This window comes from Xenopus tropicalis, chromosome 1 (assembly GCF_000004195.4).
Source record: "Xenopus tropicalis strain Nigerian chromosome 1, UCB_Xtro_10.0, whole genome shotgun sequence".
Classification (NCBI taxonomy): Eukaryota; Metazoa; Chordata; class Amphibia; order Anura; family Pipidae; genus Xenopus; species Xenopus tropicalis.
Genome location: NC_030677.2, coordinates 91638507 through 91659816, shown reverse-complemented (window position 1 = coordinate 91659816; position 21310 = coordinate 91638507). Strand labels below are relative to the sequence as shown.

At 39.3% G+C, this 21310-nt stretch overlaps 1 protein-coding gene across 1 annotated transcript in view; it reads left to right on the top strand.

The window, feature by feature from the left end:
• Positions 1 to 21310, top strand: part of ptprs (protein tyrosine phosphatase receptor type S) — a gene marked incomplete at its 3' end in the record, with an annotated part of 150986 nt that overhangs the window by 21782 nt on the left and 107894 nt on the right. The window contains 2 exon segments of the mRNA NM_001141992.1: positions 11765 to 11912; positions 19945 to 20090. Coding sequence (NP_001135464.1) covers positions 11849 to 11912; positions 19945 to 20090 — 210 coding nt within the window.

The window sequence follows — 21310 nt, the reverse complement described above, 5'->3', positions numbered from 1 at the left end:
CCAACAATTTTGGTTTTGATCTTACTAGTAAAAAAATGAAGTAGTCGTACTTGGAGATTAATCATGTCAACTATGTTGCTATTTTCTATGTGCCAACATGGATTGACATAATAAGGATGTTTGGAATATGAATTCATATGACTTTGATGTTTTTCTTAGGACTGTATGTCTATAATCATGGTCTCTTATACTGGTTTCTACTTATTATGTTCTTTTTTTTTTTAAAATAATGTTTTTATCGTTTTAATCTTGTTATTCACACCTATTTTTTTTATCTTATCAGTGAATTATCACCCATCTACACGCTTCACTTTTTAGATTGGCATGTTTTTTGGTATATTGATAGAGGGATACTCTAAATATACTCTATACACTACGAGTATTGTTTACGCGGAGTGTGGGTTTTAGTGTCTCCATACTCATCGGTAGTTACTCATCATACTCGTCAAGTATAAAGAGTATCTAAGTTATTTTGGAAATAAATATGATGCTTTAAAGCAGGTTTAAACACTTTGTGGTTACTTTTTATTAATTTATACATCTCTTTACTATAAATATACCTGTGCGCTTTTTATTCATATCTATTATTCCAATTAGGAGCCCTTGTGGTATTTTGATCTATATTTGCTATTTTGATTAGAACTCCTCTTGGTGATATTGGGGACTTTTAAAGATCTTTTAGAAAATTTTCACTGGTGTATTAGTGGGATTTTACACATTGATTTAACATGTTAATTGAAGGTGTGCACTGATTGGATATTGTTTGTATTTAAACATGCACCTCACTTCCTGCCACTATCCTGATGATAGTCCCATGGGGATCGAAACGCGTTGACACTATGTCTGAATAAAGGACTTCATTTCGAGATGCTTATGCCGTGAGTGCTTTCTAAAGATCGTATATACATACATATATATATATATATATATATATATATATATGCCTAAGATAGGAAGCACTATAAAAGTTATAGCAACTGACCAATGACAATCTGGTAATAAAACTTATTTTCAAATCTGTATAGGACCATTCCTGCTTTTTTTTTTTGCATATCTGGACGGCCACTGGCCCGCCAGGTTTATTGGAGCTATGACCAGAGCTCATTGCTTTTTATGCTGTTCTCCAGAAAAGTACAAAGGCTTCTAATTAAAAAATAGAATTTTTAATGGGTTTATCTTGCAAATGTATTTCATTTGGTCTAAATAACACACACAGATTATGATTTTTGACTTTACATCCCCTTTAATCTTTAATGGAGAAATTATCCCCCACTGTCTATAATGTCCTCTGATGTACATATTCACTTGAGAATGCCTATTCTCTAGAGAAAACAACCCCAGTATTTCCTCATATTTCAATTCTTCCATTCCTTTTACTACTTTTGTTGCATGCATCTGCTATTCTTTCAGTTCATAAATAACCTTTTCAAGGACTGGAGCCCACAACTGTACTGCATACTTAAGGTGAGAATTTATCAGGGATCTATAAGGAGGAAAAATTATAGACCTTATTTCCCAAGCACTCGTGTGCCTCTTAGTGCTTTTGCACTTTGTGCCACCCAGGGTTGTAAATAACCGTGTATGTTTTTATCTTCTGAATTAATGCATTTTTTTTTTTTTTTTTGCAAGACTTTTTTTTCAAGTGCTTTATTTGCTTTAGTAGCCACTGAGGTGACCCTGTGGCACTATTGCAGGAGGAAGCTTTGTGCGATTTCTGTTTCTACTAAAGCAATGCAAAGGGCTTACCAAAGGCGACTTCTGTTGTTGCCAGTGGAAAGCATTTTCAGAGCGGTTATTCACCTGTGATAGCAGAGATCTATCGAGGGCAAGTAATTCGCTGTGTGGGTTCTTACCCTTAAGGATTCTTTACAGTCTGGCATGGTGCTGGCAAATCGCTAATGTGGTGCCACTTTAAGAAGAGATCTATTGTGGGCGAGTAACTCACTCCGTGGGTTCTTACGCTAAAGATTATGTAGAGGTTTGGTAATTACAAAGCTAATCTCCATTAGCACCCTTGGATAAATACCACCTGGTCAGGACCTTTGTTTACCTTTGCATGTCTCTCTTGAATTTCCTTCTGAGTCACTCATGCATTAATGCATGCATCATCCCATCCTTCATTAGCTGGTTCTTCAGTTAAGTCTGGTGGCACACGGGGTGATTAGTCATCCCTGATAAATCTTTGCTGCCGTGGATGGCTAATTTTCCTGAATTACCTTCCCTTCAGAAAGAATGTGAATCACCCGTGGGATGGCATACGCATGGCTTCAGTTTTCTGAAGGGGACCAAAGTTTCCTCATGAGGCAACTTCGGAAAACCAAAACGATTCACATTCTTACTGATGGGCAGTCATTTCAGGGATCCCTGTGTGCCACCAGCCTAAAACTATTCTAATTTTATTCCTGATTTACTAATTTTGTTTATTATATAACATCTTGTTGACATGGATAGCTCAAGAGCCTTGCCTAAAAAATCAGATTAGATTTATTACAATAAGGGTATGTATTAATATTAGCAGTTTTATTACCATGTTTTTTCCATTGTATTTCTTTTTTTGTGTATATAATACTTGTTGCACATTTTTGTGTTTACATCACATACATGTTTCATAAATATCATGTCACAATGACATCATCACAGTTTTTTCTCTTAACTAAGTATTTGTGTTTTGTCTGGTGTAACCATCAACATTTTTGTTTTGCTTCAAATTAATCTTTTTGACCAAAATGAGACCTATGAGTTTGAATTTCCTAAAACACATGGTATATATTGTCAGGTCTGGTCTGACTAGTTGTCATGGTTATCAGTCTACATCAGATTTGTGTCATTGGGACCTAGTCAGTTGGTAGAGGTAAAAATACATGATGGTAACCCTGACAACTGCTCACTTTGAGCAGATGTTTTGTTATTAGAATGCAGGATGCTAGACATTTCTTCCACAGTTTTTTTTTTTTTCTTTGTCTTGTCTGCAGCTTTTTGCCTCATTGTCTATCATATTTTGCTTTGCCAAGCATACTTGCATGCTATTGCATTTCTCGCACTTGTTTTTATTCTGTATCACTTTTATGTCACCTAGGTTTCATATGTCCTGATTAATTTTGTGACCTAAAAATCTACTTTTCCCAGAAAACATTTGTTTGTGTTTACAGTTAGGGAATTTCCCTTGCACAAGTAGTTCGTGTCCTGTCAGCTCAGGTCAACTTAACACATAATCCCTAAAGAGTCAGTATACCCCTTGTTCAATACAAGCAAGTTTTGTTCCGAATATATTTTTTTGTCCATTGTTTTAATCATAAAAACACCTGATAATATATCTACATTGCAAGGACAAAACATGGAACCACAAAACATTCACTGAACTAAGTTTGAATTAGGGGGTATACTGGCTGTCTCAAGAAATAGAAACCATTGACTTATGGTGGGCAGATTCTTGAAGTGGTTGCCTTCTAGAGTGCTCCCTGATTGTCGCCTGAAGAACCAAGATTTTGGTGAAACAAATATACCAGAACAAACACAGTAGTAATGTGTGGGCCAGCACAATACCAGAGGGTTTACCCGCGGGTTGGGCGGGTTCGGGCCGACCTCGGGACATCACTTGCAAGTGGTGTGTCTTAACCTGGCTCCCTGCACTTCTGAAGTCATAGTCTGTCATGCTCTGAACTCTGCCACCTCTGCAGCAAGAAACCTTTATCTGCCAAACAACGTACGGCTTATGTGCTTGGCAGATAAACCCTTATTTTGAAAGCACGTATGCCCTACGTGCTTGGCAGCTAAAGGGTTAAGAAACGTCAAATGTTGGTGCAGTGCTTTCAGGGAACTTCTTGGTACCCTGAAAAAATGATTCTTCAGGACCCCAATCAAAATGGAATAGCTACTATTATGCAACGAAGACAAGATGGGAATGGGATACATAGGTAACCAATCAAACAGCAAAGTCATCCACTGTAATGACTATGCCTAAGTTTTCTGCCTATAGTACAAACTGTGCCCAATGAACAAGTAAACTGTTATTCTGTATTGTAAAAAGAAAGCAGGAGACTGTTGGATTTAGAAGTATTTTAGCAATAGTTGTATGTAACACAAATCTTGAATAGCAATGCCTGTATCAAATTGTGCCTTCCAAGACACCAATAAAAAAGTTAATTAAAAAAAAACAAAACTGGAAACAACACTTATTATAAACACGTTTGCAATTCAAAGTCAAGATCAAATGACAAATACATTAGGGACGCAAGACTGCATAACAGAAGACCGACTGTACCATATATCAAGGACATCTGAATGAGTGCAAACAATATGGCTTATACCTTACTTTTTGGTTTGCTTTTGACGCTTTCATATGTAAGGGTAGCCATACACAGGCAGATTTCAGCTGCTAATTCAGGTCCTTCAGACATGGACAGATCTCTGCTGATTTTTTTTCTTGATCTCTCCCAGTCCTATGATATGAAGACGTTTTGCAAGAGTGCTTTATAGAAGCTAACCTCTGTCCATTGAATTGCTTGAAAGAACAAGGAAAGCCACCAAACCTGCACTTTGTCTGCCTCTTGCTAATTGCTACCTTATTTCCCCTGAAATCTCCTTACTTTTAAAAGGTAAGAGCCCAAAAAAATCCTCCTTGCTCTCAGATTGCAGATGCCATCTTGATTACGTTCACATTATGGCATGCGCCACCTAGTGGTGAACCTGCACATCTTGTTGGTTGTAGAGTGTTCCTGTGTGCTGAAAGACCGAAACTGGATGTTCTGCGCATACACCACAGTCTTGGTCTTAGTCCCGATCTCACTACTCACTGTATGTGACATCCTTCTATACTGTTAAAGTGCCCAGTTACTTTGAGAGCTTCAGGGAATTTTATGCATAATTTAGATGCTGGGTAAGCGATTTCAGTATGCTTTTTATGCATTGTCAGATAGGAAACATTTATGGTCCTTTTAATCACAGTATTTTGGTTTGTGTTGATTTTTTTCTGATAGAATATTTTATTTAGTTCTGTATTATGGGAAAGCCATGTCCCATAGACTCCATTTTAATCTAATAATTTAAATTTAAATTTCCTTTTTCTCTGTAATAATAAAACAGAACCTTGTACTTGATCCCAGCTAAGATACAATGAGTCCTTATTGAGGACAAACAATCCTTTTGGATTTATTTATTGTTAAAATTATTTTTTAGTAGACTTATAGTATGAAGATCCAAATTTCAGAAGGATCCCTTATCCAGAAAACCCCAGGTCCCGAGCATTCTGCATAACAGGTCCCGTACCTGTACTGTATTACAGATTGTTTTAGGGTTTTGGAGATCCACTGCATGTTGCTGGAGGCCAAGGAAAACTTCTGTATATCAAACATTAAGCAAATAGTTTGACCAAATTAATCAATCCGCCTTCCCTGTGTTTGCACTCTGCAAGAAGGCAGCTGCAATCTTAATTCGATCAATTGGCCCTACACCTAAATTATTGAATTTGCCCGATATCGCCCACCTGCAGGTCGGGAGAAAATCCAAAGAATCGGATCTTAGTGTTTGGCCACCCTTTACTTACAGAATATATCCTATTCTATGAGTACTCCAGCTGCTTCAGTGTTAGCCATTAGCCATCAGGAACTTGAAGAGTAGCACTGGTGATGAGTAAACAGCGGGAAGTTTAGGGTCAGCAGAAAGTCGGAATTAAATTGTGGTTAAAGGAACAGTGACACCAAAAAACTATAGTGTTTAAGGAATTACAGTAAAATGCACTGTTGCAACAGGTGTGTTTGCCTCAGAAAGACAACTATATATAAACAAAGCTGCTGTCTAGCCATTTTACCAGTGCAGGGCTACTGCCTTGTACTACTGTACATTATGTTTAAATAACTTTAAAACCCTTTCATTTTTTGGTGTTACTGTTCGTTTAAGGCTTTTAGCGCTATAATAGCATTTACATTTCCCTGCATTGCAGGAGAAGCTCATTTCTACTATGCTACAACTGTTCCTTATAGAAAAAAATTATACCATCTAGATATCCTTTCTCCCAGTTGCTCAAGCCAGATATTTTCCAAATCTGGTTGCCCATAATACCTTTTAATTTTAATGATTAATTATGATGTAGGCATTGATATTTTGAGACAATTTGCAGTTAGTCATCATTATTGCAGCAGCTATGTTTAAATAAGATATGTTTATTCCTTGGTGTCCATAAGGTGAAGTGGGGTTTAGTTTTGTAGTCTGTGTGGCCTCTGGTGCATTGATCATTTTTATGGGAGAAAAGAAAACCCCCTATCTGCCTATATTCCAGGGCTGTGGAGTCGGTAGATAAATTCTCCGACTCCTCGGTTTCTGATACTTCCGACTCCACGACTCCGACTCCTCTGTTTTTAAATATGCTAATGCAGTGCTGTCCAACTGGTGGCCGGCGACCCCCCTCTGTGTGGCCCCCCACCTGTCTGGCTGCTTTGATGGTCTACCCTTGTGTAAGATTTAAATGGTATCAGTACTGAGATTAACCGCATGGTTCTCGCCTCAGATTAAGGCTGTTATCCCTCTGTATTGTTTAAACATCTAATCCTCTGTGTTGTTCACACTTTTTAATCTATGCATTGTTCACCCCTTGCATTGTTCACACCTCCTGCTCAGGCTGTAATCACCCACATTGTTCGTCTGTTCACACCTCAGACATTGTATGTACTGCCTGGCCTATGCTGCCTGTGTGTAGGCAGCATAGGGTAGGCAGAGTATGGCACATAGGCAGCATAGGGCAGGGAGGGTATGGCACAAACAGGCAGCATAGGACAGGGAGGTATTGAACACACAGGCAGCATAGGGCAGGGAGAGTATATGGCACACACAGGCAGCATATGGCAGGCAGAGTATGGCACACACAGGCAGGGCAGGCAGAGTATGGCACACACAAGCAGCATATGGCAGGCAGAGTATGGCACACAGGCAGCATATGGCAGGCAAAGTAAGGCACACACAGGCAGAGAATGGCACACACAGGCAGAATATGGCAGGCAGATTATGGCACACACAGGCAGGGTAGGGCAGAGTATGGCACACACAAGCAGCATATGGCAGGGAGAGTATGGCACACACAGGCAGGGTAGGGCAGAGTATGGCACACACAAGCAGCATATGGCAGGGAGAGTATGGCACACACAGGCAGGGTAGGGCAGAGAATGGCACACACAGGCAGAATATGGCAGGCAGATTATGGCACACACAGGCAGGGTAGGGCAGAGTATGGCACACACAAGCAGCATATGGCAGGGAGAGTATAGCACACACAGGCAGCATAGGGCAGGCAGAGTATGGCACACACAGGCTGGTCAGGCAGAGTATGGCACACACAGGCAGCATATGGCAGGCAGAGTATGGCACACACAGGCAGCATATGGCAGACACAGGCATCATAGGGCAGGCAGCGTATGGCACACACAGGCAGCATATGGCAGACACAGGCATCATAGGGCAGGCAGAGTATGGCACACACAGGTAGCGTAGGGCAGGCAGAGTTCTGCCTGTGTGTGCCATATACACTTTCTACCCTATGCTGCCTGTGGGAGGTGAACCTGGCAGGGGTTTGTTCTGGGAGTTTGTTAGCAGTTTGAAATAGCCATTAAATGGTCCCTAAGGTGTGTAATTATATGTTGGGGGTTGCTGTGCTATCCACAGGGGAGGAGGAGTCATATGGATTTTAGGGTGTGTCTTAATATGACATAATATAATTTTTTCACATATGAATGGTGGTTGATATCCCTGCAGTGAGGATCAAGCCTTTGGGTTTTTGCTGCACTACCACCATTGTGATAAAATGGGTGTGGTTTGAAGTGGGTGTGGTTTAAAAGGGGGGGAGTGGTCAAAACTGGCTTCCATTAGCGGCACTCCACCATGTATGCGTGAGAAATTCCGGCCCTCTGCACCGCAGAAGTTGGACAGCACTGTGCTAATGCATTTTATAATTCCAGGAAGGGGCAGGGGGAAGGGGCACTTAAAACACAACTGAACTGATAATAAACTGATAGACAATTTTATCTATACTCCTACTTCTAATGATTTCCCTAGAATCCCATAGTCATGTTTAAAGTTTAAGCTAACATTACAGCTGAATTACAGCAGTTTTTCAAATGTTTTAAAGCTTCAGTCTTAAACTATTGACTGTCCATTCCCTTCATGTATACAAGTATTTCTAGTCCTGCAATTTTTTTTTACTTATTTAGTTATCAGTGAGAGTTAGGCTAGGTTCCCAGTGGGCATTGTGTTCCCTGTAACAGAGGAACACGACGCAGTGGAGCTGCCGCACCTTAACTGTGCGTTACGTCCCATTTAGTGAAGCATACAGTCAATGAAAAGCTTCATGGTCACTCAACGTGTTCGTTTATGCACTGCGTGCATTGGGCTTTATTCTTATAGCAGAGAAGTAATTAATTATGACTGTTTGTGAATTGGGACATTTAAACTTGCTTTATTTTTTTTATTTTTTATTCCCATTTAAATTTAGTAGGAGTCTGAGTCGGTTCATTTTTTTGCCGACTCCGACTCCAGGTACCCAAAATTGCCTCCGACTCCTCGACTCCAACTCTACAGCCCAGCAATTAGCTTGTAGCTAGGGCTCCCCAAAGACTCCAAACACTCCCATGTTATGATGATCCTTCTCTGGATTATCCAGTATTCAGAATAATATGTGTTAGGCCTGGTGTGTTTGGTGTCTATGAAAAAAGAATTTCATTTCCCACATAATGCTCATGGTTCCATCAATTTGTTGAATACCCATAAGTATTTGAGGCTAGCTGGAAAATAAAAATGTCGCCAGAACAGCCAGTTACCAAATGGTGACCCGCCCTCACCTTTCTCATTGGATGGGGGCGTGTCATTCCTTGTAACTTGTATATCAATGGCCCTGACAACTGGGAAAATATATGCCTTTGGGGATTGAGCTGCTTGGGAGGTATATGTTGTTATTTCGTCCGTCCCCCCGGAACAGGAATTAAATAGGACCATTCAATTGGTGATGTATGTAGGTTTCTGTGTTTTTATCCATTTTTATTTTATAACCGTTTGCATCCTGTATATCATTTTGTAACCTTAACGGTTTTTATATAATATATGCACTGTCCACCTTGTAATATTAAATATAAAATTGAATAAGTTATGTCCTCTAAGACTCACGTACTTGTATGACGTTTCGGCCTAAAATGTATTAACTGCTTGTCCGTGTGGGTAGAGGGAAAGTTGTCTGTGTAAAGGCTTATTAACTAGTTGACTGCTAGCAGGAGAGTGTGTTTGACTGTAATTTAACCCTTTGGCTGCTAGAGTGCATGTTGAATTAGTAGAAGCTAACCCTAACTACAGCGAGAGAGAGTGTGTGATACATTTGTGTATTGAGAAATAGTACCCGTTGTAGAGAGCAGGGAGATATTCCGATTAGGTTTCTATTAATCATAAATGTTAATGGTAAATAGTGGCAATGAATAGTTATTTGGGGCGGTGGTGTGTTTGGGGGTATCTGATGTTAGTCTAACCTGAGTCCCGGTGTGACGTGCGTCTGAGAGTGTTATTTTAATTTCACTGTACTATATTGCAAGTACTCAATTTCACTATTTACTTCAACTTCAATCTACTTATTTTAACTTCACTGAACATTGTGCTATATTGTATATTGTATATATTGCACTGCTGTCCCTTGCATTTCTGATTAGATGCTATATTTCATTTTGTTACCCTGTATTTATACCTGTGTAATGACAATAAAGTTGAATCTAATCTAATCTAAATCTAAAAAACCTGCCATGGTGTTTTTATTGTAATAAGTTACTAAACTGTTATAAAAAACATTTCAAACAAGTAGTTGCATTACCATAACAAACGCATCAACCAAAGTTCAACAGGGCAGCCATCTTTCCTCTTCTCGTCAGTGCTACGTTTTACACTACTTCATTAAAAAAAAAGCCTACAAGAATCATCCAGTTGTCCTGATGATTGCATACCTGTGCTGCCTTTTCTGCCTTCATGTGCGAATGACATCATCGCACATGAAGGCTTAATCCCAGATCTGTGTGTCTGACTGCTCTTAAATAGCAGACACAGAGCTTTCAGTTGCCTGCCTGCTTCATATTGTCTGTGCAAGGAGAAGGGAAAGGAGAGGAGCTTTCTTTTACTGCCAATGGGAGGGTCACGTGTTTACTTATGCTGGCTTAAAGTAAGGGAAAGTGAAAAGGGAGGATTTGTTTGTGACATGTGCTGGCTCCTCTTTTGACAGGCAGCTTGAGAAGCTACAGTCAGGGTGCCAGACAGTCTGGTCCAGGATCTTCTATAGGATTTACTTAGAGAACCAGAACTTTCAGGAAAAAAAAGTCAACATGATCTATAGATGGGTTTGGGTGTAGATTAACATTTTGATAAGATTTTTTTGGGTGTCCATATCACTTTAACCACTCTCTCTCTTTATCCGATCCTGTACCCAGTTTCCTAACAATGTTAAAACGTTTCCCCTAAGACCAACAGACCTTATATGACATTCTGCTGGTAACGATGAGCGAAATTTTTCTCCAGGTTTTGCCGAAAAATAACGCCCATATACTCTAATGACTGTAAAAAAAAAAAGTTACATGGTAAAAACAATGTTGTGGGGTAAAAATAAAAAATGTCGCCCATTGTAAAAGTTGACTTAAAGGTGAACTAACTCTTTAAGCAGATAGTGATGGGCAAATCTGTCCTGTTTCACTTCGTCATGTACAAGTTTGAGGGGATATGTCCTGGATGACGGGTATATCTCCCCATTTTTTAGGTTCTGAGCCCTTTAACAACCACCCCTTTAAGAGACCCAAGATAGGGTTAAACTGCAGGAGGGCGTGGGCTGGACAGCCAAGGGGGTTTTAAGGAAGGGAAAGGCAGTTGGGAAGTGTGTGTGTGGTGTGCGGAAGTAGAGACAAACGTGGTAGCTGTTTTGAAATGCACCTGACCTCCCTGAGACAAACTGCTGTTTGAGCTGTTCCCTTGGTGGCTAAAGTAAGCCTTCTTTAATGTTTTGGGACACTTTTTGTTGTTACATGACACCTGCTCGGTTGTTGTATTTTTCATGCTGAACATAAGCTATTTTTCATTGCCCTTTTTGCTGCTTCTCTGTGTTAACAATAAATAAACTGGTTTATGGAAGATTGGAATGGGCCTGCATTTGTGCTGCAACCCCGGTGTTTCCCCACTAAAACATCACAGTCAAAAAGGTTGCAAAATGGCTTAAATTCGCAAAATTGAAACAGGACAGATTTATTTCACCTTTAAGTCAACTTTTACTATGTTATTGAATGGCTGACTAAGCAACTTTTCAATTGTTCTTCATTGTTTATAGTTTCTGAATTATTTGCTTTCTTCTTCTGCCTCTTTTCAGCTTTCAAATGGGGGTCACTGACCCCGGCAGCCAAAAAAACTATTGCTCTGTGAGGCAACAGTTTTATTGTTATCACTTTGTATTAATTATATTTTTATACAGTCCCTTTACTATTCATATATCAGTCACTCTCTAAAACCACTCCCTGGTCATTGCTGAAATTCCAAACTGGAGGGCTGCGGAACAAAAAGTAAAATAATTAAAAAAATGAAAAATGAAGACTGCTAGCCAATTGTCTAAAAAATGTCACTCTCTACATCATACTAAATGTTAATTCATAGGTGAACAATAGATATATATCAATAAGATGTTGACATATTTAGCGTAAATCATTTTTAATTGAACAATGTTTGAATTTATTATGATGTTTAATGAAAAAAATTTTTATTTCATCTTCTGCAGGCGGTACTGCTAAATTAGACCAAGGAGTTTGTCTGTCTGTACTGGGTTTGGATCAAAAACTGGCAGATTATGTACAGACACAGAATGGTGTTGCTGGTAACTGTTATCTATTGCCACCTACTACTGCTAGCTGGAAGCAGTACAGGAAGTAAGTACTTAATGTCTCCTTATAATGTACCTGGGATCTCTGTCCTGCTCTTTGTTATATGTGAACTTTTGTTATATGTGAACAATTATCGTTGTTTGAAATATACAGACTCTTAAATTTGGAGAGTATAGGGAAAATGAAGAAATTCCCGACAGCCATAAAGTGTTTGCTGTGAGTGGGAGACATCAGTTCATGTTTGGTTGATTTTTGGTTCTAAAAAACGTTAATATAAAGTTACATAGTTAAGTTGAGTTGAAAAAAATACTGTAGTCCATCAAGTTCAACCATTCCAAGTGAACCCAGCACACACACAAATCTGTACTGACCAACCTATACACTCACATACATAATACACTCACATATACATACACACCAACAATAATACTAATTGTAGATTTTAGTATCACAATAGCCTTGTATAGTATGCTTATTCCAGAAATCATCTGAAAGCACTTCTTAAAATGAGTAGGAAAGGCTAAGTCACTTGGGGGTGCTAAAATGTTAAAGTTCGGCTTTTCACTCTACTGCGCATGCGCCGGCCCAGGGATTTTGACAACAGAAGGAAGCGCTCCCAGCAGGTACCCCGTGCTGGTGCGGTTTTCTCCTAACAGGGGTAACCAGCCCAGGGTAAAAGGTAAGCAATTAAAGTCACTTGGGGTGCCTAACATTTTGGCACCTCCCAAGTGACTTAGCCTTTCCTTCTCCTTTAAAAGTGTTGTGTTACAGAATCTGTAATCACAACATCTCTCAGAAGGACATTTCACAACCTCACTGTGAAAAACCCTGGTGCTCTGATTCTTTTTATGGGGAAAATGAACATCCCCTGTCTGTCTATAATCCCCTCTAATGTACATGTAAAGAGTCCCTTGGCAATAAACTTGACACCCCCCTCAAAAAAAAACCCATAAAGCACTCCCATCTCCCAAGATGCATCAGTGTTTTTTTCTACCAGCAGGAAGACACCGTTTTGTTTTACGGGCGCCCGTCAGATGATTGTGCCTCCAGATGTTGTGTGAGACCAGGGCGCCATTGAAATGTTTGTACCCCCTTGGTGGTGGTAATGCAGCTTTACCCTCACACAGAAGGGATCCTTGCTTTTGCAAATGTCCAACCTTTTGCAGGGTGTCTATTAGATGATTGTGCCCCCTGCGAGTGAGAAGAACTGGTAGCGATCTAAGCGCCTGGGTTGTTTTGGCGTGCATGTCTGTAGTAACCAGCGTGTAAGTAAATTGTGTTGTAATTTGTGTTGATGACATCACAAGCTAGCCGTATGTAGCACATGGTTGAACGTGTGGGGGCTCCAGGGTGCACAAAACACTACTTGCTTGTGTTAGTCTGCTAGGCAGAGAAGTATCTTTTCTGCACAGATCTTAGCTGCATAGTTAGGTTTATTGGCATGGGGGTTGTGTTTCTCCATTTATGTGTGTACAGTTATGACTGACACTGCTGCTGATATGACTGAAAGTAAGGGGAAATTATAGGAAAAGCCCAAAAGTAAAGATTCTCCATCTGAATCCCCTACTGGGAAGAAAGTGGTTGTTAACCAGACAAAAAAGAGCTCTTCACTATTATGTTTAAGTTGTGATACAAAATGTTCTCCTGGGGATGGTGAGAAATGTTGTACTACCTGCAAGGTAAAATTAAAAAATCCTACTAATCCTGTGGCTGGAGCAGATGCATTTGTTTCCTGAATGAAGGGAGCTATGCTGCAAGCTTTTGGTGCAGCCTGCACCAAGAAAAAAAACTTTACAGGAAGATTAGCCCACTTTATGAGGATGTTTCCTCGGATGCTTCTGCAGAGGAAGATACTTTAAGGTATAGAACCAATTCTGATGAAGAAAAGAGCAGTATAATTTTTTTTCTTTGGAGGATATTGATAATCTAATTGCTGCAGTGAGAAAGACTATGGGGGTTAGAACAGTCATTGGAACCCCCTAAAGAAAATCGAGTAAATAATTTGCAAAATATGAATAGGTGAAATACTTCCTTTCCTATTGATAGGAAATCAAGGATTTAAATAAACAAGCAGTGGTCTTTTCTTGATAGGAGATGGATACTGCAAAAGAAATGTAATTTGATTTTTCCATTTGACCCTATTAAAGTGAAATTTTGGGATGTTGCCCCAAAACTAGATCCACCAGTGGCTCAGATGATCAAACTCTTCCATTAGAAGCCAGCATGGTTCTTAAGGATCCCATGGATAGGAAAGCTAAAGGGGCTTTAAGAAAGACCTATTTGGCTGCTGCAGTAGGGTTTAAACCAGCAGTAACGGCTGCGTAAGTAGCCAGATCCCTTAAGGTCTAGCTTTCTCAGCTGAAAAGGCTCTTAGGAAGGAAGTCTCAAGAGAAAATCTGTTGGCTGACCTTCCTATTGTTGTACCCTTTGAGGGGGAAAAGCTTTTTGGGTCAGAATTGGAGCTTCTAGTAGAGAAGGTAAGAAGCCTGCCACAGGATAAGAGATCTGCAAAACGTCCTTCCTTTCGAGGTTTTAGAGCCTACTTTAAGTACAGACAAGATTGTAGAAGTATCAAGAGACAAATCGTATTCCCATTCTAGAGGAAGACCAGGAAGATCAGGGCCTTTCTCAGTATGACGCCAGTCAGCATGACGCCAGGGAGACTAAAGAAGTTATTTCTAGAATGGGAAATAATAATAGAAGAAAGTTTATTCTTTAGCAATGATCCCCAACCAGTGGCAGGGGTAACATGTTGCTCACTAGCCCCTTGGATATTGTTCCCAGTGACCTTAAAGCAGGTGCTTTTTGTATTTTTTTGCTTGGAGGCTATCTCTTCTATGCTATCAGACCTTATAGGGAATACCAAATAAACAGTAATAACCCTTATTTGACACCCAGTGAACTTTTTTATGTTTATGTTGCTCTTAAATTTATATATATATATATATATATAAGTGTAGCTCACAGGTTAAAAAGATTGGGAATCCCTATTCTATCGAATCAGAGTCTCTCCCCCCCCAGGAAAGTATGTAGAAACTTTAGCTCCACTAAAAGTTTCAGCAAGACAGACTGATGTGGAAGAATTCAAAGATTTTGAGGTCTTGGTGCCGGTACTGCATAACGAAAAGTTCCTGGGTGTTTATTCACAAATTTTTATAATACCAAAACAAAATGGAAATTTCAAAACTATCAGTTTCTTAATTGAATTCATCAAGAAAAAATTCAAAATGGAGTCTTTAAGATTCATAATTGGAGCACTTCGGAAAGGAGAAGTAATGGATACCTTGGATCTGCAAAACACCTACCTACGTAATCCCATAAGACCTTGTCATCAAAGGTTTCTAAGACTGGCTATAAGAAGAGGTGCAGATGGGAAACATCTGCAGTTTGCAGCTGCCCTTTGGTAAAAACTCTTGGAGTGCTTGAAATCCCCAACTTATGGTGGTGGTTGCTGCTTAACTAAGATCCTTGGGTGTTGCCATCAAACCATATCTAGCCAATTGTCTGATAAAGGCAGAAACAACTCTGGTGCTACATCATCACCTCTCCATTACCTTGGAGGTGCTTTAATCTCTAGGATGGCTGATAAATTTGGAAAAATCAAAGCTGTGTCCCTCAGTCAAAATCAGTTTTCTAGGTATGTCTTGGGATACCGTAGAAGAATATCTCTTCCCCAAGAGAAGATTGTAAGAATCAGGGACAAAGTACAAAACTTTCAGCAGTTTTGGGCCCATATGAAGGAATTCATATGAGCCCAAAACCTTCTGGAATTTGTAAATACAGTCTGGAATCATCACAGCTCCTTTCTAAATTACAAGGTTTTGGTAGCTCACAGGATAAGAAAAACATTCTGGTTCCCTGGTGGTTTCTCACAGAGAACCTTTCAAAAGGCTCCCCCCTTTTTCCAGTTCCACCCCTAATTACAACAGACGCAGGCAACAGATGTTGGTGTGCTCATCTGGGAAACCAGGTAAAACAGGGTCTTTGTGATAAAGAAGTGGCTAATATTCCTTCAAATTCATTAGATTTAGAACCAGTATGGAGGGCCCTGCTGTCATTCAAGACTGTCATAAAGTGTTGCATGTTCTGATTCACACAGACAAAGTTTCTGTGGCCTATTATATAACATAGTAAGTTAGGTTGAAAAAAGACATACGTCTATCATGTTCAACCATAATGCCTATATATAACCTGCCTAACTTCTAGATGATCCAGAGGAAGGCAAAAAACCCCATCTGAAGCCTCTCTAATTTGCCGCAGAGGGGAAAAAATTCCTTCCTGACTCCAAGATGGCTTTCGGACCACTCCCTTGATCAACTTGTACTAAGAGCTATCTCCCATAACCCTGTATTCCCTCACTTGCTAAGAAGCCATCCAGACCCTTCTTAAAGCTATATACTTTATCAGCCAGTACGACTGATTCGAGAAGGGAATTCCACAACTTCACAGCTCTCACAGTAAAAAAAACCTTTCCGAATATTTTGGAAACCATCAAGGAGGCTCCAAGAATCCAAGAAAATTATTACATGGGCAGAATTACATTTAGAAAGCCTCTCGGCACGTCATATTTCGGGTCACTCAAATACAAAAGCAGATTTTTTGAGCCACAGGTGTCTACTTCTAGGAGAATGGGGTCTAAATCAAGATGTTTTCACAGATTTGCAGATTTCTCCATAAACAACAGAAGTAATTTTGATTGCGCCAGCTTGGGCCAGGAGAAGTTGGTATACGGATCTACTGTGTATCTCCATCAGACCTTGTGGCATTCCAGTAAAGCATGATCTCTTATTCCAAGGGCCTATATTTCATCCGAATCCTGCCTCTTCACAACTGGCAGCATGGAGACTGAAAGAGATTTTATGATAGGCCAAGGAATATCTTCCTCATTTATTGAAATGTTACTTTGGAGCAAATTTGTGTTGTTTTCCGTAAATGTTGCTCATAGAGTAAGCTTATTCCAGATATTGTCCCTGTTCCAGTTATTTTGGACTTTTTTACATGATGCATTTTTGAAGAAGTTAGCTCTGAGTACTATAAAGGTACACACTGCAGCACTTTCCATATTCAGGAATCTACATTTGACTGAAGATCTACTAGTTAAAAGACTCGCTAAAGCGGTTCAGAATATTTGACCAAGTGTGAGATCATTGTGCCACTGGGAAAGTCTTCTTTATTTCATCTGTCTATTCAGACAGTTTCTAGTAGCCATATGCTTTGTGAGACATAGGAGAACTATAGACTTTATGCAAGAGACCATATCTTCAGATCTTTCAGGATAGAGTCATTCTGAGAGTGGATCCAACCTTAAGATCCAAAGTGTCATCTGGGTTCCATAATAACTTTGAGGTTACACATCCAGTGTTTTTCCCACAGCCAAAGGACGAAAGGGAGAAACTTTAATTGGTTGGATGTTAAGAGATGTGTTCTCTGTTACTTAAGAAGAGTTCAACCATTCAGGATTTCAAAACATCTTTGTTTCCTTTGCAGGGGTTCAAGAAAGGCAAGGCTTAATGGCAAGATGACTATTTCCAGGTTGATAAAATCAGCAATTTCCATTGCCTATAGGTCTGCTGAAAAACCAGTTCTGGAGGGGCTGAGTCCACTCAACCCATGCAGTGTCAGCCTCCTGTGCAGAAAGCAGTGGAGTGTCTCTGGACCAAATTTGCAGAACAGCTTTGTGGTTCTGTGAGCTTTGTCATTTTAAAACCTTTATGAAACATTACAGATTGAAAGTGGCTTTTGCTAAAGCGGTCATTAGTTCACTAATAAAGTACCCCCCCTCCCTGATTTACTGCTGCTCAACTCTCTAAGTAAGTGCTGCTAAGGGACATGAGGGAAAGGATGACCCTCAGTCCCAAAGGAAGCACAATGTCCCCTACCCATAAGCATTAATAACATTTTCTTCAGCATTTTTTAGTTTCTGTATTGCTTAATTATTCACTGATGCATCTTGGGAGAAGGGGATGCTTTATGGGTTAAGGGGGCGTCGTCAAGTTTATTGGAAGCAGTGTTTTTTTACTACACCCTGGTGAACATCTCTCTAAGTAAGTGCTGCCATCAGGACTAAGGGAAAAGGGATTTACAGTATATATAAGTTCATCCTTTTTCCAGAGAAAACAATCCCAACCTTGACAACAACCTCACTGTGAAATACCACTTACGTGGTTTCAAATGAAAGTTCCATTCCTCTCTGGTGCGCTGATCCTTTTTATGGGAAAAATAACATCCTTTGTCTAACATCATAGTTTAAAGCTTCCATCCCCTTTACCAGTTTAGTTGTATGTATCTGTACTCTCTCCAGCTTATTAATATCCTTCATTAGGACTGGAGCCCAAAAATGCACTGCATACTCAATGTGAGGCCTTACCAGAGACCTATAAAGAGGTAAAATTATGTTTTCATCCCTTGAGTCAATGCCCCTTTTTTATACAAGACAGCACTTTATTTGCTTTAGTAGCCACCAAATGACCACATTTTTATATTTAGTAGAGATCCTTTGGAGCCCACTAAATATAAAAATAGCTCTTTCAATGGCCACCTCCAGGTCATTAATAAACAAGTTTAAAAGCAAAGGATGAAGGACAGACCCCTGCGGTACTCCACTGACAACACTCTAATTAGAAAATGTTCCATTTATCTTTGTAATCTATCCTTAAATCAGCTCTCTTTCAAGTACAAATATTCCAGGCCAATATTCCTCAATTTTATCATTGACTTTCTGTGTGGTACTGTATTTGCTTTAGCAAAGTCCAAGTAGATTACATCCACTGCCATACCAGCATTGAGTTTAGTGATCTCACAAATGTCAGTTAACCCTGTCCCCCAGGGATGTTGGTATCTCTTGCTGATAGATTCTGAAAAATGGTGTACTGTGTTATAGTGTTGAACTTGTTATTTATAAATTTTATTCAGAATTTATTTAATCTGTGATATTTGTAAGGAATGCTGCTTCCAAATATTAACCACTTTACATCTGGGGCTAATTCCAAATCTTCTATTTCACCTTTTCAGAACATTTTAATAAGAGACAAGGTGCTGATTTTTTTTTTTAACTTGGATTTAGATTTCAAGCAACTATTGTTTTGTACAGCTACAGAGTGAATAAACAGATGCCATTAAAAAAAAAAAAAAAAAAAAAAAAGCATGTAGTTCAGTAGCATTGTAATATATCCGCTTCACACACAGATTTTATTATTTATTTTCTAAACTTTTTTGAGAATACACAGTTTATCAGTTCTACCTCAGGCTAATGTTTCTGCTAATTTGAGATGCACCTTATCTTTACTGTTTTTTAATTTGGGCAGTGCACAGATTCTAAAGGTCCCCATACACGAGGCGATTTCACTCGTTGTGTGACGAACGATTATATCGACAAACGATTGTATGGCGATCGGGTTTCCATACGATATGCCATCCACGGGCAACGATAATTTGCAAAAGATTTCATCGTATCATTATCGTAAAATACGTACGATCATACATCTACGTACGATCCAATGTCGTGGCGGAAGCGGTATTTATTTATTTATGTTCATTGACTTCCGCTGCTGGCAATCATGACATGCGCAGAGAACAATCGTTCGAAGACAAATGTCTGACACTCACACCAACTGGCAGATTTTATCGTTAAACGACTAAAATTTTTAAACCTGGCCGATCGATTTTGGGGACGATAATGTCGGGTCGATTAGTGGGCCGACGATCGTTCGCACACCATCAACTATACGATAACTTAACGATGGTATCGGATCGTTCTGGAATCGGTCGTTTGACAGTAAAAAAACGGCCCGTGTATGGGGGCCTTTAGTATAGCAAAGGGACCTGAAACAAGGAAAGTAAAACAAGTTAATACAGTGCCAGATCCTCTACTTTGGGGTGGTCACCAAAAGAGCAGATCTGGGTCCAATTTTGGTCACCAATGGGCAGGGTCAAAATAGGCTGATCCCGTTAATAGCACTTTGAAAGATACATGATAAACCATTCCAGCAGGTTGTTTTTTTCCTGTTAGTTAGCAATGTGTGCCATAAATTTTTTTTGATTTTCTGTACAAATGACAATGCTATTTGCCAATTTAAAGGTAAACCAAAATTCATCAAGATACCTACAGATGAAATTGGTGTTTCGGGTGGTGTAGCATCTTTTGTATGCCAGGCAACGGGAGACCCCAAACCTCGTGTAACATGGAATAAGAGGGGTAAAAAAGTTAACTCTCAGCGATTTGAGGTAAGGTTTTTAGCTATGCAAAAATAATTTTACATAATGCTGTGCAATTTAATATATGTTTATTAGGTCTTGCATAGAGCTCAATTATAGTCTTAAAGGGGCGGTTCACCTTTACGCTAACTTTTAATAAGTAATAGAATGTCCTATTCCTAGCAATTTTGTCTCTTGTCTCTTTGAATCTTAACTAATTGCAACTGTACCTTGCATTTATTTGTATTTATTGTTATACTTCTTACGTATCTATTATTTTAATAACCCCCTGTTGTATTTATATATTTTACTGTACAGTGCTGCGTACATAAGTAGCGATTTATAAATGGATATACATACATACATTTTAGATCAAATAAAGAGATAAGGTATCCTAAAGAGACAGTTGTACAGGGAGACCGCAGAGAGCCGAGTATAGAACCCTGAAGACGCCCACACTAAGAACTGGAAAAAGATAGCAAAAATAAAAAAAAAAAGACTCAGCTTGATTCTGGATTCCAGGTTAATAGAGAATTTGCATTGGAACAGAATGGCCAGCAGTAATAAACTCCAGGAAGCCATATATTTCTGAAAAGTATACATTCTGACATTCAAAATTGGTGACTTTTTTTTTTTTTACTCCAAACTGAAATGTGACTTTAAAAAAAAAAAAAAAAAAGTCAGCTAAAAATATTGCAGTTTGACCTCCTCCTTCCTTCTATCCCAGATCTCCATAACCTACCCTGTATATCCAAAATCACCATGTCACCATGCTGATCTCCCATTACCCAACTGTCTGATATCCAGGCATCCACCTTGTAAGACATAAGTCCCCCTATTAGTACAACGTTTACAGAAAACTGTATATTTTTGTTTAATGTTCAAATCCATAATTGGTAAAGATGTATTTCTACATCAAGCTACCAAGCAACGCTTAAAAAAAGTAGTAAAAAAAAAAATCACAAAAATCAAATACAGTTGTGAAAATCAACAAAATAATTGATCCAACAGCATGATTAGTGGCCAGAATACCTGATCTTGGCTCAATTTCCAGTATCTGTTTACCAGTATACCAGTATCTGTGTACCAAAATTCAGACTGGAGGGTGCCTATCCCTTGTGAAACTGTGCACCAGGCGGGATATATTTTGAAGGAGCCAAGGAGTGCTGGTGAGTTCTTCTTTATCCAGAATACCTGATCTACAAGTCATACTCTAGTCATACTCTGAAATAAACTGTTTTTAGGGTAAA